The following is a 27056-nucleotide window of genomic DNA, read 5'->3' on the forward strand; positions in this document are numbered from 1 at the left end:
TTTTAAATAATTCAATTTAAGTCTTTACTGCGCATGTCTCAACAAAAATGAATTGAAGACAACTGCCATGCCTGTGCTTAAGTACTGCTTTGTCAACGAAAAAGTCGACTGTATTTTTGGGACATGCGCATTCATCATTTTCATGGTTTATTGCAAATTACGTTTACAGTTTTAGTATAAATACAAGCATATGAGATGTTTATATGGGTTTTGAGCACCAAACTGTCAACAGTAAAAATAGAATTTAAAAAATAAAAATTGAAAAAATAATGTTTGTTTATTTAATTACGAAATTGATTATATCAATTAAAAATATATTTGAATTTGCTTCAATCATCAAAATGATATTGTTAATTAAATTAAATTTAATATCTTTGAATGAAATAATTTTCAATTAAAATATTATTAAAACAAGTAATTGAAAGTTTCAACAACATTCAAACAAAATTTTAATCAAATCAATCATTTCTATGATTGAAATTTTAGATAAAATTTATTAACGTAATTATTATTAATTAACTTTTATTTTTAAGGTTTTTTTAGTAGGTAATAAAAAATCGACTTATTTAATTTTGTTAAATATTCAATTTCAGAAAAAGGAAAAAATTTACTTTTTCTCAACTTTTATTTTTAATTTTTATTTGGAACATGAAAAATGGCCATATTTTTTAAGTTTTTTCCCAAAAAAGTGCGTATATTTTTTCTTTTGTAGAAAAAAATTTTCTTCGGGATTATATAAAATTTGTATACGACCCGAAAAGAGAACCTTATGCAAAAGCGTGTAAAGTAAAACTTGGCTCACTTAAGTAGACCTACTCGCCTCCAGACTTATCCAAACTTTTACAAATTAAAAGAAAAAAAATTTTGGTTTCATTATAAAATAAGGCATCATACTTATATAGCCTTATATATTACTCAAATTTATTTTGCTATCACACGGTAAAAAACAACAGATTTTGGAATACATTTTCCCCTTTTTATGAATTTTTGTATTTTAAAATAAAAAGTGTAAAAAATTGTAAAGCCATTGATTTAAGAACATTTGGATCTACACTATTTCCAATTTTTTATGTATTATCTTTAACCGTTGAAATTTTAAATTAATTCAAACTTTATATTTTTGTTCATGAAAAATCCCTATATTATAATTTTTTAGTTTCTTAGAACCCTTTCACACTAGGCAATTTAGTTGCGCAAGTCTCTTGTGTTTGTTGATGGCAGAGGTAATGTCGGGTTAAGGAGAAGAAAATTTTACATGCTGTTTTGTTGTTGGGCAAGAGACTTGCGCAACTAAATTGCCTAGTGTGAAAGGGGTCTAAGGTAAATGACGTCCGAAAAATTCATAAAATTATTTCACTTCACCAAACTATTAAGCTTCAAGTATTCAACAATACCAACCACTTATACGAAAAGCTTATATTTATTCACCAGGAGTTCCACAAACCTTGCTCCCTTTAAAAAAATTTAAAAATTTTTTTATACATTCCATGCAAAATGTGTTTTTGAAAAAACGTAAAAAATATGGCCATTTTTTCATGTTTCAATTATCTATTCAATGATTTTAGTATTGAAAGTTCAACCAATAACGAAAATTGTATTATCAATTATCAAAATTATCAAATTCAAAATTCAATAGAAAATATCAGAAAATTTTGTTTATGAGCACATGAATACTTGATTCAATTATGAAATAATTGAAACCAGTTCAATATGTGAAAAATATTTGAATTGAAATATAGTTTTTTCTGTGGGTGCTTTGTTGTGTTGTTTGTAGGATATTTTATTATATTAATTATCAGTAAAAAGTGCAATTAAAAAATAATAATTCTTGGTCATTTCATTGAAAAATTAAATCTTAATAAAAGAGTACCAAAAAAGGATACCATTTTTCCTTCATGAAAATGCGAATTTCAAAAAAGTACCAAAAAGTCTGATGAATTAAAAATTGTATCACTATGTTGATCAGTTTAGGAGATATAAAGGTTAACAAAGGGTTCTACTGGTACTATTTTTACCCGTTTTGGTCACATTTAATATCGAATTTCGAAAAAAGTACCAGACCGGGCTAACACAATTAAATGTTTTGCTTCTATGTTTATTTTTTTTGAAGATATAGATGTACTGTTTGTACCCGATTTTGCTGGTTTTATCTCCCTTGGCGATCGAATTTCCAAAAATTCCTTCTTAGTGGATCTAGATTCTAGATGATGTAGAAGGAACCTATTACTCAGGTTTCTAGCTTTAGTGGTTTGGACTTGTCATTGATGAGTCAGTGAGTGTTTCTTTCTTTTCGAACAGGCCCTCGTATATAGGAATTGTATGTAGTAAGTAGAACTCATTGACTCTTTTATTCACTCATCTGCTCAATGCCTTAAATCTCTCACAAACTCAATTGTTTGATTCTGTTGTTGTTCTAGATTGAAAATAACAAAAACAAAATACTTATATAAGTAACCATAAGTATGTGTTTGTGTGTGTATTTATATAAGAAAAAAGGAAACGCCATGCGAGCCATAAGTAATGGTAAAAATGGATTTTTGACAGATTTATGACTATCGAGCCGTCTTCATTTTTTGAATTATTGCCATCGAAATAGACGAGCCCGTTAAGAGCTGCTGTTTTGTTATTATTACTATTACACTTATGTATTGTTGTTGTTTTTCTCATCTATACTTTAGAACTTCTTTAGCTGCCGCTGGCAAAGAAGAAATAAAACACACAAAAAAAAACTCTGCAGGAAATGCTTTCTTTTCCTTTAAAAAAAAACAGATTCTTTTTGTATGAGTTTGGTTACTTTTGTGTGTTAGTCAGTCAGTCTTTCCATCTACTTATCAGTGTGTATATTTTGAAATGAATTTTGTGGCAATATTGCATACCAATACTTTGGGTGGTACCAACAAAAAATATCAATATTCTTTTTTTTTTCAATATTTCCTTCATCATTATTATTGTTACACATATTATTTGCTTCGCTTGTTATAAATGGTAACATCTTTTCAATCGCTGTCGTAGGTATGGCAGAAATAATTTTCAAATATTTTTTTTTTGACAGTCCAATAGAGTGTGGCTAGAGTTCAATGTGTTTTTTTTTTATAAAAAAAAACTATTTTCTTAGAAGTCTATGTCATGATTTATTGATTATCGTTAAAACTGATAACTAATTTTTACAGAACTAGATTAGAAATGTTCTTTAAATAAACTAACGAATATCAGCTTATGAGATGTGTAAAGTGTAATTAAATCTGTAACATCAAAACGGATAGTCCGATTTTAATATAATGTCTATAGAGGAGGTGTAGTGGATATGGATATATAAAAAGTATCCAATTTTTATTTGTTTTCAATCCGAATTAAAAGATTTGTAGATATACATATTTCGCATTTGAAATATAAAATTTCAGTCTTTATACCCTTCATCATGAATGGCAAGTGTATATATAAGTTTGTCATTCCGTTCGTAATTTCTATACTTTTCATTTACGACCCCATAAATAATATACAGTAGAAGACAAAACCAAAGTCTCGAACAGTTCACAAAAAGTCACGAAATTTTTGTATTACAGAAGAATTTGATTATTCGCTATGTATAAGAAAAATATTAATTAATTTTAAAATAGTATCAACTTACTAACTTAAACAATACATAAAAACTAAATTTAAAAATTGAATTAAATACAATATACTACTTTTAAAAAAAAGTCGATGTGAACAGTTTTGTCCCTTGCTTCAAAAACAGAGTAATTTTAAAATTAATATTTCGTATGACCATCACGTGTTTTTTTTAGAGCTTTGATTCTTTCTGACATAATATTTACAAGATTTTCCGAAATGTTTGGTCTTATATTTTGCCATGTTAGAAGGGCTCGCTCCCACAATTCAACTACGGGTTTTGGAGAGTCTTTTTCGGGAAAAATTTTCTGTTTCAAAATTATACGAAGGTGTTCGATAGGGTTTAAATCTGTGGCTTGAGAAGGCCATTGGAGCAGTTTGATTTCGTAAATCCTGCATAAATATTTCTTGTTGACCACGTTCAACACCGAATATATCCAGACTCAGGAGATAAGAGGTCTCTAATATGGTAATACAGTCTGTGGCACTCATTGCCACGAAAACATCCCCAAACTATGATTGATCCACCCCTAAAATTTCATAGTTTGACATATGTTGCGATCTTATCCTACACCACCATAGTGGGGAGGGTATAATGGGTTTGTGCAGATGTTCTTAACGCCCAAAAATATTAGTCTAACACCCACCTTAATTTATACCGATCGACTTAGAATCACTTTCTGAGTCGATTAAACGATGTCCGTCCGTCTAGTTGGCTGGCTGTCCATGTAAACCTTGTGCGCAGAGTACAGGTCGCAATTTTAAAGATATTTCGATCAAATTTGGTACATATTATTTTTTCAGCCCAAGGACCAAGTCTATTGAAACTGACTGAAATCGGTCCATTATTTCACCTAGCCCCCATACAAATGTCCTTCCGAAATTGGACTTTATCGGTCATAAATGTTTAATTTATAAATGTATCTCCACAAATTTTGCTCCAAATAATTTTTTTTTTATACGAAATTGATGTCACCAAATTTTATTATGATCGGTCCATAATTAGTCATAGCTTCCATGTAGACCCGCTCCCGAAAATCACTTTAACGTGCATAAATCGCTTAAAAATGTCGGTATACTCACAAAATTTAAAATAGTAAACTTTCATACAGACATAAATCACCTAATTTCATGGTGATCGGTCGATAATTGGCCATAGCCCCCATATGAGGCCTACTTCCGAAAATCATTCAAAAATATAAATTATTGAAATTTTAAAAGAAAAATGATTTTGTTCTTTTACTTAGTGTAGTGTATTATATGGTCTTGCTTGACCGACTATACTTTCTTACTTGTTTTATAATCGCTCTTGCTTTAAGTCCGTTATTTTTAAGACATCTTCGAATTGTTTTTTCACTGACCTTGCTTCATTCCATGGGCCTCTCTAAGCACTTTATTAATCTAATTGCAGTGGAAACTGCAGTATTTGTGGCTCTTAAAACAATTAAGTGCCTTGAAATTCGAGCATCAGCAGAAGATAGCTTCGGTGGACGACCACCACAATTTCGTGGGACTTTTAAATTAATTTGTTTTTATACCCTACACCACCATAGTGGGGTGGGTGTTAGACCAAAAATATTGGTCTAACACCCACCTTAAAGTATTCCGATCGACTTGAAATCACTTTCTGAGTCGACTAAACGATGTCCGTGCGTCCGTCCGTCTGGCTGGCTGGCCATGTAAACCTTGTGAGCAGAGTACAGGTCGCAATTTTGAAGATATTTCGATAAAATTGGGTACATATAATTTCTTCGGCCCAAGGACGAAGCCTATTGAAATTGGCTGAAATCGGTTCATTATTTCACCTAGCCTCCATACAAATGTCCTCTCGGAATTTGGACTTTATCGGTCATAACTGTTTAATTTATATATGTATCTACTAGGGTATTTATTCGACTAATAATCGTTCGATTAATCGAATAATTTCTTACGAATAATTATTCGAACAATTTAAAAATGGCCATTTTCGAATAACGAATAATTCGAACAATTTTATGTAGAATAATCGAATAAAACGAATAAATGTTCATATATATTTAAATTTATTAAATTGCTTAAAATTTTTCATAATTTCAAATTTAAATAAGTAATAATGACTCACAAAAATTGTACTGTTTCTGAAATTCGACAAATAACTAAAGACAAGGGGACTTTCGATCACTGTAGATGAGTGTTCCGATAGCTCCTTCTATAAATATATAAATATTACTGCAAGAAGATACAATTCTAAAAACAAATCTTTCAAAATGTTTAATTAGGACTTGAACCAATGAAAATAAAAGGTACGGAATAAAGTATTTGTTATTTAGCTGGCGAAATATTAGAAGAATCGCAATTAATAATCAAAATATTAACTTAGATTAAAGTGGAATTGAATGTGACGGAGAATGTGATTTTGAAACGGTCGTCGAAAGTGATATTGAGGATGATTACATTGATATAGATGAAGGCCATGATCTTAAAATATATGTATAGAAGTGATGTTATCAATCATGCACTGCCTGACTTCAAATTAGCCACGTTCACTGACAATGATATCAAACTTTGGACAGATTCAATTTATTGTGTAATTCCCCAAGACCACTTTATTAAGCAAAGATTCGGCAACGTTGATAGAGCTTGATCTATAATACAATTTGTTATAAATAATTTAGAAATAGTGAATAATTAATTTACTAAAGAATTAGTTACTCATTTTAAAACCCGAATTAATGAACGACATAAAAAGTTCTTAATGCGTTTTTATTGTACTTGAATTCAGGATCATATCCAGCTCAAATTTTGTAAAGCATAGCTCCAAAACGGAAACTAAAGCATTTGCTAGTCAATTGTTTTGCAGATTGTTCGGGAGTTAATCTGATCAGAAAATTTCTGTTGAAAATTTAATAATGGACTTTGTTTCGAATGTTTTTTAATGATCAATACTTGAATTGTTAACTTAAACGTTATTTTTTGTTTTTATTTAAATATAAAATATTAAAAAACCGACATCAAAATTTCATCTTTGCTTTTTTAAAAAAATTTAAATTATTCGAATAATTCGATTAATTTTAAACGTGTGATCGAATTATTCGAACAAGTTAAAATCTCTTATTCGAATTATTCGTTTTATTCGAACAAGAGAAAAATCGAATAATTCGAATACCCTAGTATCTACACAAATTTCGCTCCAAATAAGTTTTATATATACAAAATTCATATCAAAATCACTTTAACGTGCTTAAATCACTTAAAAAATTTGGTATATACACAAAATTCAACATAAATAACTTTCATATAGACGTAAATCAGACGACCTAATTTTAGGAGGATCGGTCCATAATTGGTCATAGCTCCCATATAAGGCCCACTTCCGAATATCACTCACGAATATAAATTATTGATATTTTAAAAGAAAAATATTTTTACTCATTTACTTGGTGTAGGGTATTATATGGTAGGGCTTGACCGACCATACTTTCTTACTTGTTTTATTTTATTGTAAAGTCCGATAGAAACTATGTATTTTTTTTAGCAATTAATCGGTACGAAACACAATTTTGTATATCGTCTTCAAAACTGAATTTATAGCTTTATCAATTGTAAAGTAACTGAAAATTTATTGAAGTGATTTATTTTGTGTTTTTTTGTAATAAAGAAATTGAAAGGATTATATATACTTACAGTCGTATGCATAAAAGTTTAAAAAAGGTTTATAAACCAATTATAAGAAAATGTTCATAAAGTTGTATTATTACTAAAAACAATTAATGAAAAAAGGAAATTAACGAATATTTTATCCTAATTGAATGCAACACTAACAACAAAAAAGGGGAAATAAATGAGAGGCATTGCCTTTAACAAACGTTTATGAATATAATACTTTTATAAATGATTTTTAAAGCTAAAATCTACAATAAGGTTTTTTTATGCATATAAGCCGTTAATCTTCTCTTTTTAATATCAGAATTTAATATAATTTTTTCACATTGGGGGACAATACTGTTCACATGTGTCTTCGTTCTGATGTGATTAAAAAAACGTATAAAAGTTCCGTTATTTTAAGAGTGAGACACCAAATAATAGTAAATAGCTTAACAATTTACAAAAGGTAAGGGTGAATTCCAAAACGTCTGTATGCAATGCAGTCATATCTTTATCATGACAAAGCAAGCAAACGCGTAGTTAAAATTTTCAAAAAAACTTAGCAACTGCCTGTTTTTACTTTTTCATACATTTTTCGATATGAAACATTATCAAAGTTTACACGGTTGCGTAAAGAATCGCTTGACTTTTTAAGGTACTCATGAACAGTTTTGTCTTCTACTGTATATTCTGGGTTATTTTAGACAGTGGATTCGATATAACCAATGCTTTCCGAAGCCCCTAAGTACCCCAGGTTACAGGGTATTAACTGCGTGTCACAATTATAAACGAAAGATTGCTATAACGACTTATTTTTTTTTTTATTTTTTTGTGTAAATAAATAAATAACTCTACTAACAAAACAACTTATTTCCGGCCAAAATATAAAGGATTACTTTTGGGACATCGCGAACAAAAATAATGACTTCTTACAGTAGAAAAATAAGTAGTTGAATCGTCAAATTCCCCTTTTTTTCGTCTTATTTGTAAGTAAAGTTTTTGCTGGGTTCTAAGTTGTTATAATATTCAAAAAATGTTTGTAACTTGCATCCTAGTTCTGGATAATACCATGACAAGCTTACATTCTTGGAGGAACACATCACACATCATTAAAGACGGACTATTAAAATTACTCTTAAAGAAAATCTAGTTTCCTTATTGTTGTAAATAAAGTAAAATTTATTTTACATTTTTCTTTTTTACCTTTTTTATATGAAAACATTTCGAAAATTTCGTTTTGTGCTAACTATTTTAATTTTTGTGAAAATCAACTCATCCTCCAGGAACGTCCCTTTCAGCTGCAAGATAATTATTTTATGTTGATATGTCACAGTATAATGAAAAGTTTTGAAAAAATAAAAAATCATTTAAGGGAATTATTAAACGACAACATCTGTAATAGAATTGAACAATTTTGCAACTAATACTTAATAAACAATCCAGATAGAAAAATAACACAAGTTTACAAAAAAATATTTGATTTTGTTCATTGAATAAAACATATATTGTTGAGAAAGGCAACGTAGTACGTATAGCCTAACCGTCACATTCGGGATTTTTCATATTACTCACAAAACAAAATGATCGTTGAAGGCATCGTAATAACTTATTTGAAATTTGAAGAGATTGTTATGTTTTCAATCAAAATGTCGATTAAAAAGTTTTTATACCCTGCACCACCATAGTGGGGAGGGTATAATGCGTTTGTGCAGATGTTTGTAACGCCCAAAAATATTAGTCTATCACCCACCTTAAAGTATACCGATCGACTTAGAATCACTTTCTGAGTCTATTAAACGATGTCCGTCCGTCCGTCCGTCCGTTTGTTCGGCTGGCTGGCTGGCTGTCCATGTTAACCTTGTGCGCAGAGTACAGGTCGCAAGTTTGAAGATATTTCGAATAAATTTGGTACATATTATTTTTTCGGCCCAAGGACCTATTGAAACTGGCTGAAATCGGTCCATTATTTCACCTAGCCCCCATACATTTGTCCTTCCGAAATTGGACTTTATCGGTCATAAATGTTTAATTTATAAATGTATCTCCACAAGTTGCGCTCCAAATAAGTTTTATATATACAAAATTCATGTCACCAAATTTTGTTACGATCGGCCCATAATTAGTCATAGCTCCCATATAGACCCGCTTCCGAAAATCACTTTAACGTGCATAAATCGCTTAAAAATGTTGGTATACTCACAAAATTCAACATAGTAAACTTACATATAGACACAAATCACACGACCTAATTTCATGGTGATCGGTCCATAATCGGTCATAGCCCCCATATAAGGACCACTTCCGAAAATCACTCAAAAATACAAATTATTGAAATTTTAAAAGAAAAAATGTTTTTACTCTTTTACTTAGTGTAGGGTATTATATGGACGGGCTTGACCGACCATACTTTCTTACTTTCTATTCTTATTTACCCCATGCGTAGGCGGTATCGCTGATATTGGTCACTGTAGTAATGTTTTTAAAAAATTTATAAAAAGAAGTGATAGCCTGCATATCTATGTTTTTCAAACAAGTACAAATTTAAGAATATCTATTGCGGTTTTTAAAAAAAGAGCGTATCAAAAAAAGTGGGGAGATATTTTTTGAAAGTAACACATTTTAGTCGATATACGTGATGCTATTTTTATATTCATTTCGATCTGTGCTTGACAGATTACCATGGATTGTTTTTTGTAGATTTTAAATAATAAATATTATATTTTTTATTGATGATTTATTATAAGCACATAAAACCCGTTAAGCGCATTATTGTTTTTTGGAAAAATAGATCTTAGTTCACAAATTATGCTGTAATATTCGAATGAAATGAAAATAAGAAAAGTGCCGAGTTGTCAAAAATTTTTTTTTTTAAATTTAAGCTGATATTCTATACTTTTCTAAAATCCATAAATCTAATTCCAACATTTACTGACTTAATAATTGTGGCCCCTAAAAAGCGGAAATTATTAGCAATTTTGGAAATTATTTAAACAAATTATTAAAAAAATATACTTATTATATACTTTAATATCTGATATTAAAGGTTCCATTATAAAAGATTTACTTTTAATAGCTTTAATACTAAATTTTTTCACTTTTTTAAAAAAACCGCAATAATTTGCTAACATTGACCGCTCACTGAAATGAAAGTAAACAACTTAGGTGATTAATTTTTACAGCTGGTGATGCTAAATTTTATCTACTTTTACCCTCTGCCAAAATTTATTTTAAACACTTTATTTCAAAATTAATCGCCACTTTGATACAATTTGAACCCAACGTGCGCTTTATAAATACATTAATTTATGAATTAAAAAATACTTTAATTCATAAATAAATGTTTTTGCACAACATGTTAATGTATACATGAAATACATGTTCTACTATTAAAAGAACACAAATATTTGGTTTTTTGATTTCGTCATAAAGTAATGTTAATTCATATGTAAAATGTAATATGAAAAATTTCTGAAAAAAAAAACTAGAAACGTGTAAACTTTAATTGACATTTATAATAATAAATGCGAGTATTAATGGACAATAAAAAGTGCATAATTAAAAAATTTTTAGGGTTGAATAACAATTGAGTATTCAAAAATGCAAATAGCTGAATTCATATGCAATATTTTCACAGTTGTACTTAAAAGTACAATGCAGGCAAATCTAGATTATTTTGAAACTCAAAACATGAAATTCTTTATAAAACTAAACTAGAGAAAACAAGTAAGAGAGCTATATTTGGCTGTGCCGAATCTTATATACCCTTCACCAAATTATACTTCAAAATACAAATTTTAAATATTTTTAGGTAAACCAAATTTATTTTTATTTTCCAAAGTTGTTTTTTTAATTTTTTGGAAATTTTTTATTTTTAAATTGTTATTTTAATTTTTTTTTTAAAAATTTAAAAAAAATCTGTTTGTTTTTAAAATTTTTTTTTGATGAAAAAAAAATTCGGGTTAAAAAATATTTTCCCGATTTTGACCCATTGTAGGTCCAACTTACTATAGCTTTATCGTTGCAATGGACTTTGAAATATCTATCATTAGATATCCATATTGTCTATATTAATGACTTAGTAATCCAGATATAGGTCAAAAATATGTAAAAAATCGAGGTTGCCCTGGTTTTTTGCTCATATCTCCGTTATTTATGGACCGATTTTGCTGATTTTAAATAACAAACTTCTCGAAAGCATGTCTGACAGAATTATTAAAGATTTGGATCCCGAAGATATCTGGGGTCTTCAGAAAATTTATTTCAACAGGCAGACAGACGGACATGGCTTAATCGACTCCGCTATCTATAAGGATCCAGAATATATATACTTTATAGGGTCGGAAATGAAAATTGTATAACAAGTAAGAGAGCTATATTCGGCTGTGCCGAATCTTATATACCCTTCACCAAATTATACTTCAAAATACAAATTTTAAATATTTTTAGGTAAACCAAATTTATTTTTATTTTCCAAAGTTTCCAAACGGAATGACAAACATATATATACCCTTCTCACGAAGGTGAAGGGTATAAAAATTCAAAACCTTAGATATGTACCGATAAATGATTGTAAAAGTTAATGCACAAACAGCAAAGAAATTAAATTAAATCAAACAGTTTTTTGCTATCAAATCAAAATTATTATTGTATATTTCTTGTAAACAATTTTGTTCAGTGCATTAGCATTTGTCTACAAAATATTTGAATTTGTTTAAAAAAAAAAATATTAAAACATAAACTATGGACAACTTATTGTAATAAATTATTTCATAATGTATTTTCAGTTGGATTACACTGTTTGACAAGAACGGCCGCAATATTTTCAAATTGTAAATATGAAAGAAAAAATCATAATTTTTAAAAAACCAATAAAAATATTTACAAGGACATTTACATATACTTTAAAAACTGTATATTGTGCTGTAAAAGTTTTGTGAAAATATTCAGTTTTGAAGCAGGATAAAATAAAATTGAAATTAACAAATAAAAATACATACATTTAAATTGAAGAATTCCTTTTTTAAAAATATATAAATATTTGAATTTATATATAAAAAAAATGATAATATAATAAAACAAGTCAAAGTGCTATCTATATTCGTCTATGTCGATTATTATATATCCATCAACTGAGTAGAACAAATCAACATTATTTGCTACACCGATTTATATGAAAGCTAGTCCTATCACATCTTAAATTAATACTGTATGACTTAACATTGCGTGAATTTTTAAAAGTTTTGGTTTTAATTTTGAAAAATTTGTACAATAATAAATTTATTAAAGGATTTGCCATTAGCTATGGTCTTTTTCCATCTTTCTGGCAACATATCGAGCCCTTAGCGCCAAATTATCGTAAGCGACAAAACACAAATTTTACAGTAGAAGTTTTTTTTTGATTATTTTGAAATTTATACATAGAATTAAAAATGTTATGATGCGATATAATTAAATTGTCAACTTTTGACAATTAAAAATTCATGGAATACTTTATAGAAAAATATGACAAAAAATGTTTTTTATTGAATTTTTGAATAGATAAAAATTTTTCGAATTGAAATTAAATTTTTATTTATAAATAGTTTTTAATGAAATTTCACAGTTATGTAGATTTTTCTATTTAAAATGTAAAAATATAAACGAATTTTGAAATTTATTATCAGAAATCCCGCAATTTCCAAAAAAGTGTCGAAAAATTCCAAAAATTTAAATTTTTAGTTTTTTGGCTATAATATCCATACCAGGGTCGGGGTTATCGGGACCCTTTACAAAATAATTAGAAACATATTGAGCCACCTATAAGCGGTTATTATATTTTCATATCGGATACGAGATTTGAGAAATTTTTGCCCTAAAACTTTATTTTACATAAAAAATAGGTGTTTTTTGAAAGGACCTGGTCCCCTCGGTAACAACAATTTTGAAATTAGTTATAATTTAAAATATTTTATGAGAACTTAGCTTTCAGAAAGTAGAAATTCCTTATACATCCTCTTAGAAATTTTTTGCTATAACTCAAAAAGAAAAAAGTTATTTTTTCCAAAAAAATTAGCGAAAAATCGCCTTTTTAAAATTTTTTAAATTCAAATGCATACAACTTTGGACTTAGTCATTACTTTTAAACAATTCTTTTTCCATTTCACACATACATGTGTTCTTAGTCCAATAAAGGAAAACTGGAGAAATCGGGATACGCTGTTAACAAAAAACTGGAGTAGGATGGGTAAAAATGTTGAAAATTTAATTTTCAAATGCAATGAATATCTCCTAAGCTATAATAGATAATTGATAGCTACAACGAGGTTTTTTGTAGTGCTCGATGAGAAGATTCTATATGTATAATTCGTAAAAAATAAAATAATATCGTTTTAAAAATGTAACATACCCGAGGTGTCCCACTTTGAGGGCCCTTGGTCGCACCTCTGGTATGCAAATGAGGTCCACGTTCAGAACTTAAACTCGACAACTCTTCTTCTTTGCGCATGTGAAATTTCATTCAAACTAATCTAAACATTTAGAAGTTACAGATTTATTTCCCTCTTTTTTTTTCTATACCACTGTGTGTCGCTTACGATAAAATTTGTTTACTGTGAAATATAAGCATTGACTTACGATAAAATCTTACCCCCTATATTTTTGATGTTATTAACAATTTTGATATTCTGAGAACGCTAAAACATCAGTCGGTCCATAAAAGTTTAATTTCTGCAATAAAACAAACATTTTAAAAATGTCGCTTACGATAATTTGGCGCTAAGGGCTCGATATGGATTCCGAGCCATAAAAACTGTTCATATTTTGAGGCAAAGAACGAATTAAGCATATTTCACATACTTTGTTTCAAAATAAGCGTATCCTAGAGAGAGCGTTCACCATCGATCGAAACAAAGAGTAGTCAGACGGTGGAAAGTCTGGTATATAAAGCGGATGAGGGAAAACTTCCCAACCTCTTCATTCTGAATACTTTTTAACAGGTATTGCAACAAGTGGCCGAGCGTTGTCATGATGGAATATTACAGTTTCATGTCTTGCCGCATATTCTGAGCTTTTCTCGGCCAGTACTCGCTTCAAACGCATCAGTTGTGTTCGGTACTGGTTCCCTGTGATGGTCTGGCCAGATTTCAGCAGCTCGTAATAGATAGAACCCTTTTACTCCCACAAAATACAGAGCATTACCTTAGCGCCATGGATATTTGGCTTTGGAGTCAATTCGACTGTTGCATACTGATTCATACGCTATCGTAGTGGATCCATTTTCCATTGCAAGTAATGATTCGGTGCAAAAATTATTTTCTTTTATAGTGTTCAAACATCATTTCGGACATTCAAAATCGGTATATGGTATCCATTTATACTGAATTTGGATGAATCCTTCTGTTTTCACACGTTTTGAAATTGCTGAGGACAACAATCTTTATGGAATAATGCGTCCAATTCTTGGGTTTCTAACTTTTTTGGCTAGCCTGTCCTTTAAAAATGATAAACGATGAGGGTATGAAAAACTGTGTATGAAGTTCTAACACACAGATTATGTGCTTTCATATGTATATGGTGTGGTTCATGTGTTAAAATTGTCAATGGACGGTGTATTCAATAACGAAATTCTAATGATACATTTTTCAACCAACAGACAGGCGGACATCACTTAATCGACGTCGCTCTAACCAGAATATAATTATTATATTTAAAAGGTTCGCTAGTGAATTATAAACGGAATGACAAACTTATATATACGTATACGTACTTGAACTTTGGTATGCTTAGAACATTTGCTTACATGTGAATTTCAAAATTCAATTCATACGTAAATATAATTACAAATTTCAACAACATGCTTATATATGGAATGAAATAAAATACTACTACTAGCAATATAATAATTCATGAAAATATATTAAGAAACAACAAAACATCTTATCGAGCTCTTAGCGCCAAATTATAGTAAGCGACATTTTTAAAATTTTTGTTTTATTGCAGAAATTAAAATTTTATAGACCGACTGATGTTTTAGCATTCTCAGAATATCAAAATTGTTAATAACATCAAAAATATAGGGGGTAAGATTTTATCGTAAGTCAATGTTTACATTTTACAGTAAACGAATTTTATCGTAAGCGACACACAGTGGTACAGAAAAAAAGAGGGAAATAAATCTGTAACTTTTAAATTGTTAGATTGGTTTGAATGAATTTTCACATGCGCAAAGAAGAGGTGTTGTCGAGTTTAAGTTTTGAACATGGAATACATGGGCCCACCAGGGGCGCGACCAAGGGCCCTCAAAATAGAACACCTCGGGTATGTTACATTTTTAAAACGATATTATTTCTTGGTTTGAGTTCCGATTTCAATAAAATTATACATGTAGAATCTTCTCGTCGTAGCTATCAATTGTCTCTTATAGCTTAGGAGATAATCGCATTTGAAAATTAAATTGTCAACATTTTTACCCACCCTACTCCAGTTTTTTGATAACAGCGTAACCAAATATTTCCCGATTTGCTCCAGTTTTCCTTTATTGGACTAATATGTATGTGTCAAATAGAAAAATAGTTCTTTAAACATAATGATTAAGTCCAAAGTTATAAGCATTGGAATTTAAAAAATTTTAAAATTGCGATTTTTCTCTAATTTTTTGGGAAAAAAGAACTTTTTTCTTTTTAAGTTATCGCAAAAAAATTTCTAAGAGGATGTATAAGGAATTTATACTTTCTGAAAGCTAAATTTTCATAAAATATTTTAAAGGAAAACAAATTTCAAAATTGTTGTTACCAAGGGGACCAGGTCCTTTCAAAAAAAAACCTATTTTTTATATAAAATAAAATTTTAGGGCAAAAATTCTCAAATCACGTATCCGACATCAAAATATAGTAACCGATTATAGGTGGCTCAATATGTTTCTAATTATTTTGTAAAGGGTCCCGATAACCCCGACCCTGGTATGGATATTATAGCGAAAAAACTAAAAATTACCATTTTTGGAATTTTTCAACACTTTTTTCTGAATTGCGGGATTGCTGATAATAAATTTCAAAATTCGTTTTTATTTTTCCATTTTAAATAGAAAAATCTACATAACTGTGAAATTTCATTAAAAACTATTTATAAATAAAAATTTAATTTCAATTCGAAAAAATTTTATCTATGCAAAAATTCAATAAAAAACATTTTTTGTCATATTTTTCTATAAAGTATTCATTTTTAATTCTATGTATAAATTTCAAAATAATCAAAAAAAACCTTCTCCTGTAAAATTTGTGTTTTGTAGCTTACTATAATTTGGCGCTAAGGGCTCGTTATGTCTTTAAGAGAAATTTGGGGCTGACAGATCAAATCATCAACGACATTAACCAAAAAGTATCTCTAGATTTGTGCAAATTGTGCTCATCTTGTTACACTGTTGTCCGTGGCTACAACTGCACAGTGGGGCTGAACAAAAATAGTTTGGAAATAAATCTGTCATTTCTAAACGGCTATAGGGATAAAATTTGACGTGGGCATAGACAAGGAGTATTCATATAGGTCTTAAACAAACATGCTTTCAAAATTGAAATTTTAAAATTTTGCCATAGCTTGGTAAACTTTTTTTAAAATATTGGGCGAACTTTGGGCCGAATACAATCGATTTTCTTAATAATACCCTACACTAAGTAAAAGAGCAAAAACATTTTTCTTTTAAAATTTCAATAATTAATATTTTTGAGTGACTTGGGCCGAAAAAATAATATGTACCAAATTTTATCGAAATATCTTCAAAATTGCGACCTGTACTCTGTGCACAAGGTTAACGTGGACATACGGACGGACATTATTTAATCAGAAAGTGATTCTAAGTCGATCGGTATACTTTAAGGTGGTTATTAGACTAATATGGGCGTTACAAACATCTGCACAAACGCATTATACCCTTCCTACTATGGTGGTGTAGGGTATAAATAGGAGCATGTAACAAATTTATGCTTTTCTGTAAGGTATGTGCTCCGTCATTCTGGTATAAAAGTCATTCCCAATTTTTCGAACATGTCGCCCCTACGCCCTTCGGAATTTGATCTATTTTATTATCAACATTTCAACCTTGGGCCACATGTTCTAAAATTCGAAAGCTGGGATCAGAAAACTGAAAGCAATTTTGGAAACCAGCCCCGAAGGAAATGTGCGTAATCCCAAAATTCCATTTTTGGGATTTTCGCTCTAATTTTTGGAATTGCGGGATTCCCTTTGACCTTTAGACAAGTATGTTTACACTTTGTTATTTAGAATGACAAATTTAAAAAAAGTTGGCCCACGTCGAATTTTATGCCGAACCAGATGTTTAGAAATACAAGATTTATTTCCAAAAAATTTTGATCTGCCCCACTGTGAGCTGTCGCTTATATATTCCTTGAGGACATTATATGAGATTAAAGTCCGCAAATTTTCGTTAACAATGACATAGCCAAATTCTCATTGACTTTTTCAAACAACGATTTTACAGAAGACAATGTCATCCTTTTGAATGTCAGCTACTTTATGCTAATCTAAAAATACAGTAAAACCTTGATAACCCGGACCTCGTTAATCCGGATTATTCGGTTATCCGGACATCAGTTTTCATTACATTGTATACTCTATAATACGGATTGATTACATATTTGTAACTTTACTATCGGATGCCCAGCGTGTGCTACTACGCTAAAAATTCTTTATTAATAGAGGGGTAAAACGAACTACAATTCCATTTAAATTAAATTTCTTGGATATTGGATACAAAAAAGTACTAAAACTTGGGTTTTGCCCGTTTTATCCCATTTTAAGTACAAAAATCAAAAAGGACCATACACCTGTCCACATATTTGTTTGCATAAATTAAGATAAAGTTTGGTTTTACCCCCTCAAAATTCGAATTTCCAAAAATCCCTTCTTAGTGGATCTTAGGATTTTAGGCGTCTAAAACCATCTTCAGAAAATTTCCTTAATAATAAATCCGGTTTGAAGCTAATCGGTTGGATGGTTTCAGAGTCTATAACGGACATAAGTAGAAACATTTTTTATGTTTTATATGTATAGTAGGGTATTCGAATTGTTCGATTTTTCTCTTGTTCGAATAAAACGAATAAGAGATTTTAACTTGTTCGAATAATTCAATCACACGTTTAAAATTAATCGAATTATTCGAATAATTTAAATTTTTTTAAAAAAATCGAAGAATCAAAAAATAACATTAAAGTTAACAATTCAAGTATTGATATAGTTAAAAAAACATTCGAAAACAAAGACCATCATTAAATTTTCAACAGAAATATTCTGATCAGATTAACTCCCAAACAATCTACAAAACAATTGACTAGCAAACCCTTTAGTTTCCGTTTTGGAGCTATGCTTTAAAAAAATTGAGCTAGTTGGACATGATCCTGAATTCAAATACAATATAAACGTATTAAGAACATTTTTATGTCGTTCATTAATTCGGTTTTTAAATTGAATAACTAATTATTTAGTAAATTAATTATTCACTATTTCTAAATTATTTATAACAAATTGTATTATACATCAAGCTCTATCAACGTTGCCGAATCTTTGATTAATAAAGTGGTCTTGGGGAATTACACAATAAAGGGAATCTGTCCAAAGTTTGACATCATTGTCAGTGAACGTGGCTAATTTGAAGTCAGGCAGTGCATGATTGACGCATTTACAAATACGCAAAAAGTTTATTTCCATGTTAGACAAAGATGTTCAACGATGTTCAAAATCATGTATAAGACGAACTCCATGCTTTTCTTGCAACAAAACTTTAGTTTGCAATATTTTTGTTTATCATTCGAATTTTTAAATATTTTGTAACACTTACGCGGTTAATAACATCACTTATATACATATATTTTAAGATCATGGCCTTCATCTATTTCAATGTAATCATTATAAATGTCATCCTCAATATCAATTTCGACGACCGTTTAAAAATCACATTCTCCATCACATTCAACTCCTCTTTAATCTAAGTTAAAATTTTGTTTATTAATTGAGATTCTTCTAATATTTCGCCAGCCAAATAACATATATTTTAATCCGTACCTTTTATTTCATTGGTTCAAGTTCTAAGTTAAAAATTTTGAAAGATTTGTTTTTAGAATTGTAACTTCTTGCAGTAATATTTATATATTTTTTTAGAAGGAGCTATCGGAACACTCATCTACAGTGATCGAAAGTCCCGTTGTCTTTAGTTATTTGTCGAATTTCAAAAACAATACAATTTTTGTGAGTCATTATTAATTATTTAAATTTGAAATAATGAAAAATTTTAAGCAATTTAATAAATTTAAATATATATGAACATTTATTCGTTTTATTCGATTGTTCTACATAAAATTGTTCGAATTATTCGTTATTCGAAAATGTCCATTTTTAAATTGTTCGAATAATTATTCGTAAAAAATTATTCGATTAATCCAACGATCATTAGTCGAATGAATACCCTAATATTTATACATTTTCTATTCAAATAGGAATAAATTGCTGAAATATCACAGCAATTTATTCGAATAATATTTTATTCGCCACTTATTTGTTATGCATTTGTGCTATTCATAAATTCCCCGAACAAACATGAACCGAATACTTAAGCAATTTATTCGAATAATTTTTATTCGTTTATATATTTACAAAAAATCATACAAATTTTACTCTTCATAAATAGTGTACTTTTCGTCAAAAAATAATTGTAAATCATTTGAATTTTATTCGAATAATTTTTTATTCGCATATATTATGGCTTTCTTTTAATCTAAACCGAAAATTTATCCAATTTATTCGAATAATTTTTATTTTTGCTGCAGAATTGATAGATTTGCAATAAATATATTCAATCGTTTTTGCTCTACTTACGAAAATCACTTTATTTTTATTTTCGCTTTCATTACAGTAAACAACAAAAAGACCACAATACCAATATGCTTATAGCAGACTTTTTTGCAGATCGTGAAGTTTTCATAACCGGTGGAACAGGTGAATAAAAACCACGATAATTCCTATAAATAATACTATTTACGAAATTATCGAAATTCAAATTTCCATTTACAGGTTTTCTGGGCAAAGCCTTGATAGATAAACTTTTACGCGACTGTCCAAAAGTCAAAGTACTCTACATATTGCTGAGAGGAAAGCGATCAGTTGGTGTACAGCAACGTTTAGAGGAGTTAAAAAAGAACAAAGTATTTGATCGCATACATGAAGAGTGTCCGGAGGTGCTAAATAAATTGCATGCTATACAAGGCGACAGCCAAGAATTGGGTTTAGGCATAAAACCCAGTGATCTGGAATTGTTGAAAAATGTCAGCCTGATTTTTCACATGGCGGCCAATGTTAAGTGGGTGATCATGGAATATGAGAAAAAGAGAAAATGATTTACAAAATTTATTATATATTCTCAGATTTGATGATCCATTGCGCAGTTCAATATTACTGAACACTCGAGGCACTTGGGAACTGGTGAAAATTGCGGAAAAACTCAAAAATCTATTGGCTTTTATACACTGTTCGACTGCCTACTGTAATCCATTTGAGGATGTTGTAGAAGAGAGCGTAAGTTTAGCTGAATATTGTTAAGGTTTTGACAAGTTATTGTAATGCTATGGCTTTTCAATGTATTTAAAGGTTTACAAAATGCCGGTGGATTGGCGTAAGGCCATCAAAATAGCTGAAACGTATGATGAAAATACTATCAATGCTTTGTGTTCGAAGTAAGAGACAAATTTATAAAGTTTTTTGTTAAATATTGTTGATTTATTTTGTTAGATATACAGGGCATTACCCCAATACTTATACATTTACTAAGAATCTGAGTGAACAAATTATCGAGGAATATTCTACCAAATTACCCTTGTGTTTATTTCGTCCGTCAGTTGGTGAGTGTTTACTTTGGCAATTCCAAAAATTGGCTTCTAAATTTATAGTTTTTTCTTTACGCTTTTAGTAATGAATGCTATAAAAGAACCTGTTGCCGGTTGGGTCGATAATATGAATGGACCCTTAGCCAGTATGGTGGCCTTAGGTGTTGGCATTTTACCAATTCTATGCTCAAATCCTAATATATCCATGGATTGTATGCCAGTTGATATGGTAACTAAATTAACAATTGTGGCGGCATACAAACGTGGTTTGCAGACACTTCGGTAAAATTTACTATTTAATTAATAAGAAACAATTGTATAAACTATAGCTTATATAATTTCTTGTAATCAATCAGAAAAGTACCCGTTCAAAATGGCATGGAAGTTGTAAATTGTGCTGAAGGTGGTGATCTTTTCAATTTAAGCGTGGAGCGTAGTATTTCATTTTATGCACGAGCAATTAAAAACAATCCCATGGACAATTGCATTTGGTACTATGGACCTCCATGGTTATCATCATGTTACTACAATTTTGCATTTAATGTATGGCAATTTCACAATATTTTATTAAAATGCAATGAGGGTTTTTTTATTTAAAAAAAAAATGGAAAATTACACTCTGATTTTTTTAAACTTTTACACCACAAAAACAAGAAAAACAAGTAAGAAAGTATGGTCGGTCAAGCCCGACCATATAATACCCTACACTAAGTAAAAGAGCAAAAAAAATTTTTCTTTTAAAATTTCAATAATTTATATTTTTGAGTGATTTTTGGAAGTGGGCCTTATATGGGGGCTATGACCAATTATGGACCGATTACCATGAAATTAGGTCGTGTGATTTATGTCTATATTAAAGTTAACTATGTTGAATTTTGTGTGTTTACCAACATTTTTAAGCGATTTATGCACGTTAAAGTGATTTTCGGAAGCGGGTCTATATGGGAGCTATGACTAATTATGGACCGATCGTAACAAAATTTGGTGACATGAATTTTGTGTATATAAAACTTATTTGGAGCGGAATTTGTGTAGATACATATATAAATTAAACATTTATGACCGATAAAGTCCAATTTCGGGAGGACATTTGTATGGGGGCTAGGTGAAATAATGGACCGATTTCAGCCAGTTTCAATAGGCTTGGTCCTTGGGTCGAAAAAATAATATGTACCAAATTTGATAGAAATATCTTCAAAATTGCGACCTGTACTCTGAGCACAAGGTTTACATGGACAGCCAGCCGACCAGACGGACGGACGGACGGACATCGCTTAATCGACTCAGAAAGTGATTATAAGTCGATCGGTATACTTTAAGGTGGGTGTTAGATTAATATTTTTGGGCGTTAAAACATCTGCACAAATGCATAATACCCTCCCCACTATGGTGGTGTAGGGTATAAATATCCCAAAAAAAGTTGTATTTTTTTTGTGGAATTTTGTTTATGTTTTTGTTGTGTAAAAGTTTAAAAAAATCAGAGTGAAATTTCACATTTTTTTTTGAAATGAATAACCTTAATATAATTCTGTTATTCATATAATTTATTTGCAGATGTTTGTCAAAAATATTCCGCTGGCCTTGTTAATCGATAGTATTTTACGTTTAAGGGGCCGTGAGCCATTGATGTTAAAAAATTCTCGCCGTATTATGTACGCGATGAAGGCGACCTACTTCTTTGGCAGGAAAGAATATAAAATGATTAATAAAAATATGATAGATTTGGAGAAATACATACCGGAAAGTGAAATGTAAGTAAATTTTTTGCGAAATATTCTTATAAACAGGGAAGTCGATATAACAATACTCCATCTGTCTCGAAAGTTTAGCGATGTAGCTGTTCGATAGTACTGTGTCTCCTTCTAAAAATGAATTGTTGGTCTGGAATACTGCCAAGCTTTAAGATGAGTTATTAAAAAATTTTCACAACCTCCTGTTTCTAGTAGGCTCGTTGTTTTTGAGTCACTTGTTATTTTCGGATTATTATACCCATCACCTTCGTGAGAAGGGTATATATAAACTTGTCATTACTTTTGTAATTTCCACAATATAATTTCCCGATCCTATACAGTATATATATTCTGGATCTTTACAGATAGCGGAGTTGATTAAGCCATGTCAGTTTGTCTGTCTGTTGAAATCAATTTTATGTCAGGCATGCTTTCGAGAAGTTTCCTATTTAAAATCAGCAAAATCGGTCCTCAAATGGCTGAGATATAAGGAAAAAACCAGTACAACCTCGATTTTTTACCTATATCTAAATTACTAAGTCATTAATATAGACAATATAGATATCTAATGATTGATATTTCAAAGACCTTTGCAACGACGTATATAAGACCATAGTAAGTTGGACCTACAATGCACAGTGGAAAAATTTGGTCATTTTCGGATCAATAATCTGTAATATTTGAATGGATGATGATTTTTGTAAAATTTTTTTTGTTGAAGATGTGGGACTCCAGGCTATAATACGTATTTTTAATGATAAAAATCGAATTATTAAAAAAAATGTTATGAACGGTTGAAAATACATTTTTGATTTTTTTTATGTTTTTGTATAAAAGTAATAGTACTACCTCTAACTCACACATTTTTAGACCGATTTCGAAATTTTAAACAATAATGGAGAGGCATAAATGTCTGAATATTTCATGAAATTATGTTAGTTTTTATAAAAAGCTTAGCATTTTTTTTCTTAATTTTTCAAATTCAACAATAGTTATTTTAATGTTTTTCTATGAAAATCAAATTTTTTTGCACAGTGTTTTTTATAGACAAAAATGAGACATTACTTGTTAAAATTGTTTTATATTTGCAGAAGTTATTAAACTTTTTAAAAACACGAACCGGATGATATACGTCTGAAACAATAACTTTAATGGAGAAAAACTGTATTTTCAGTTTTTCATTTCGTGATCCTGTGTCCTTTTTAAGGACTTCAATGTTTCAAAGAAGTACATTTTTCAAAAAATATTTAAAAATACTCCTGCTATTCTAACAATTACGAATTGTATGTCAAAAGAACAAGAAGAGTTGTAAAATATTTTGTATTATCATTATTTTATCCTGTAGGCATCAAAAGATGTCAAAAATGTCCTTTAAAATGTTTATCCTTTAATATCCTTTAAGAATGCAAATAAATTCCTATTTTAAAAAATAGCGCTTTAAAGACCCAAATATTCTCTACTAAATGTCAAAATTTCATCCTTTATATATAAAGGTCAAATTAAAATATAAAAATGTATTAGAATACAAAAAAGTTTTATTAAGAAAAGTGCATGTTTATAAACTACACCACCATAGTGGGGGAGGTATAATGGGTTAGGGCTGTTGTTTGCAACATTCGAAAATATTGTTCCAACACACCCACCTTAAAGTATACCAATCTGCTCTGAGTCGACTAAGCGATGTCCGTCCGTCAGTCCGTCCATCCATGTAAACCTTGTAATCAAACTACAGGTCGCAGGTTTAAAGATAATTCGACAAAATTTGGCACAAATCTTTATATTGCCCCAAGGACAAAGGCTATTGAATTTGGTTAGAATCCGCCCATTATTTATCCTAGCCCCCATACAATTGTCCTATTTAAAAATTTAAAAATAGTTAAGCTCTCATAAATATCTTAATTATAAACATATTCAAACCAAATTCAGCACAATTAAGTTTTATGTAAGCCGAACTCTAACGACTAAATTTCGTGAGATCGGTCAACAATATTCCATAGCTGCCACATAAGCAACATTCTCGAAAATGTCATTAATATACATAAATCTCTGAAATATGTCAGTATCCAAACAAAATTCAACACTATGTTTCATATATTCTCAATTCATCCCACCAAATTTTGTGACGATTGGACCATAATTAGTCATAGCTCCCATATAAGGCCGGCCCACTACCGAAAATGTGTGTATTCAAATAAGATTCAACACAAATAAGTTTCATATCAAAAGAAAACTCTCATAGGGCTTGCCCGACTATACCATTTTACTTGTTTATTAAAAAGTCTTCTTCGTTGCTTTTCACAACTGGTTTTGTTTTTTCGAATGAAATATTAAAATAAAATATAAAAAACAAATAATTCAAATTTAAAATATTTTTTAACACTTAGGTAGTTAAGATAGAAGGATGAAATTTTGGCATGTGGTATTCAATATTTGGATCTTTAACTCAAAATTTTTTTAAAAAAAAAATTATTGGAAATCTAAAAGGATATTCAAGGATCAAAATGAAAGGACATCTTTTGATCCTTACAGGATAAAATCAAAATAATACGAAATATGTTACAACTCTTCTTGATCATTTGACACCAAATTTGACATAGTAGGATGATCAGAAGTATTTTAAAACATTTTTTTAATAATGTACTCCTCTGAAAATTTTAAGTCCTTTTAAAAGGAAACAGGATCACGAAATGAAAAAATGAAAAGGCAGTTTTTCTCCATTTAATTTATTGTTTCAGACGTATATATCCGGTTCGTGTCTAATATTGAGTGTCAACTAAATTCAAAAAAATTTTATAATTTTTTTTTTAAAATTTCTGAGTTGCTCATCTTTTTTGCATGCCATTTGCTTATACCAAAAGGCAGCTAATTTTTATATATCTTTTAGATAATAAGTTAAGCTTTAATTCTATGTTAAAACTAGATCCGCGGCAAACGGTGCCAATAGTTAAAATCCTAGTCAAAATTGCGTAGATAAGCCAAAAAACATTATATATTTTGAATGAATAAACTTCAAATCTGCCAACAATTTTTACAAAACTCTTTACAAAGGTAGAATCTGGACAAGATACCATTTCCAACAAGTTATATCAATTCTGAAAATATTAAAAATACGCCCTTGAATATGGATAATTTTAACTGTCCAAATCTTTAAAGTCGAAATTATTGTGTTCTGTCGCCGTTTTCGAATACTTCTGTGGACATAATAGCTTTAATTTCTGCAAATAATTATTGTTTGACATCTTAACTTTACGATACAATTAGTTTTATGGTTAATTTCAATAATTTGCAACAATCAATTATGAGATGCATACACCTTATATAATCCACTGTCGATTCATCATCTTACATTTTACATGGGAAATATCAGAATAGAGAACATAACCGCTTTTCTTCTGGCCAATTCGTCTGATATACAATTACCCTGATTTCCATCGTTTCCAGGGACCCAAATAAGCGTTATCCTAGAATGTCTCTCAATCTTATTTAGGGATACCCGGCATTCCTCGGTTAACCTAGATGTCGTTAAGATACCCACTATTCCAGTAAGGCTGACGTTTGCTATCAGCAAGAAGAAAAGAGCAGCAGTTAGGTACCCTGAAGTAGGATTTTTGTCATATACTTCTCGATAAAGAAATCTCCAAACCTACATAAAAATCTTAGCCAATGGAAAAAAAATTACTGAAATTTATTCGAGATAAAAAATGGGTCCAATTTTTATATTACAATATTCAAATACTATTTTTATTTTCTTTCATTTCAGTGAAACTTATCAAATTGTAAAGGATGCTAAGAATGCTGATTTCATGGGTTATTTCGATAACGTTGTTAGAGGTGTTAAATACAATTTCTTCGATCAACCTACGCAAGCGTCTGAAGCCACCCATAAACGTTTCAAGGCCTTGGTTATTGTTAATAAGATTATAAATGGTTTATTTTATGCATTATTTGTACGTTATTTATGGTCAATTGCTTCAAAATATTAATATGACAAACACAATTTTAAATAAATCTGGATGAGGATAAAATTATTTGTTTCAATTAAGTCTAATTTTCATAAATAATGATTCGAGCTATATAAATTGTAAATCGAATTCGACAAAGAAAATAGCTACAGGAAGTACGGTTATTCTTCAGCTGCTTTGTAATAACTTTGTAGATATTAAGTAAAGGCTAATCATAGACTAAACTGGATAACTTTATGCTGAGTTTTTCAGATATTATATAGGTC

General features: G+C 29.7%; 1 protein-coding gene across 1 annotated transcript; it reads left to right on the top strand.

Moving 5' to 3' along the window:
• Window positions 1–12022: 12022 nt before the first annotated feature.
• Window positions 12023–26847, top strand: LOC135952071 (putative fatty acyl-CoA reductase CG5065). Its single transcript, XM_065501860.1, has 10 exons — window positions 12023–12062; window positions 20132–20214; window positions 20290–20575; window positions 20640–20790; window positions 20863–20948; window positions 21004–21113; window positions 21182–21380; window positions 21455–21641; window positions 22653–22849; window positions 26589–26847. Exons 2-10 carry the CDS (start codon window positions 20160–20162, stop codon window positions 26809–26811), a joined length of 1494 nt encoding a protein of 497 aa, XP_065357932.1. The 5' UTR covers window positions 12023–12062; window positions 20132–20159; the 3' UTR covers window positions 26812–26847.
• Window positions 26848–27056: the final 209 nt, after the last annotated feature.

This window comes from Calliphora vicina, chromosome 2 (genome assembly GCF_958450345.1).
Source record: "Calliphora vicina chromosome 2, idCalVici1.1, whole genome shotgun sequence".
In the NCBI taxonomy this organism is placed as follows: Eukaryota; Metazoa; Arthropoda; class Insecta; order Diptera; family Calliphoridae; genus Calliphora; species Calliphora vicina.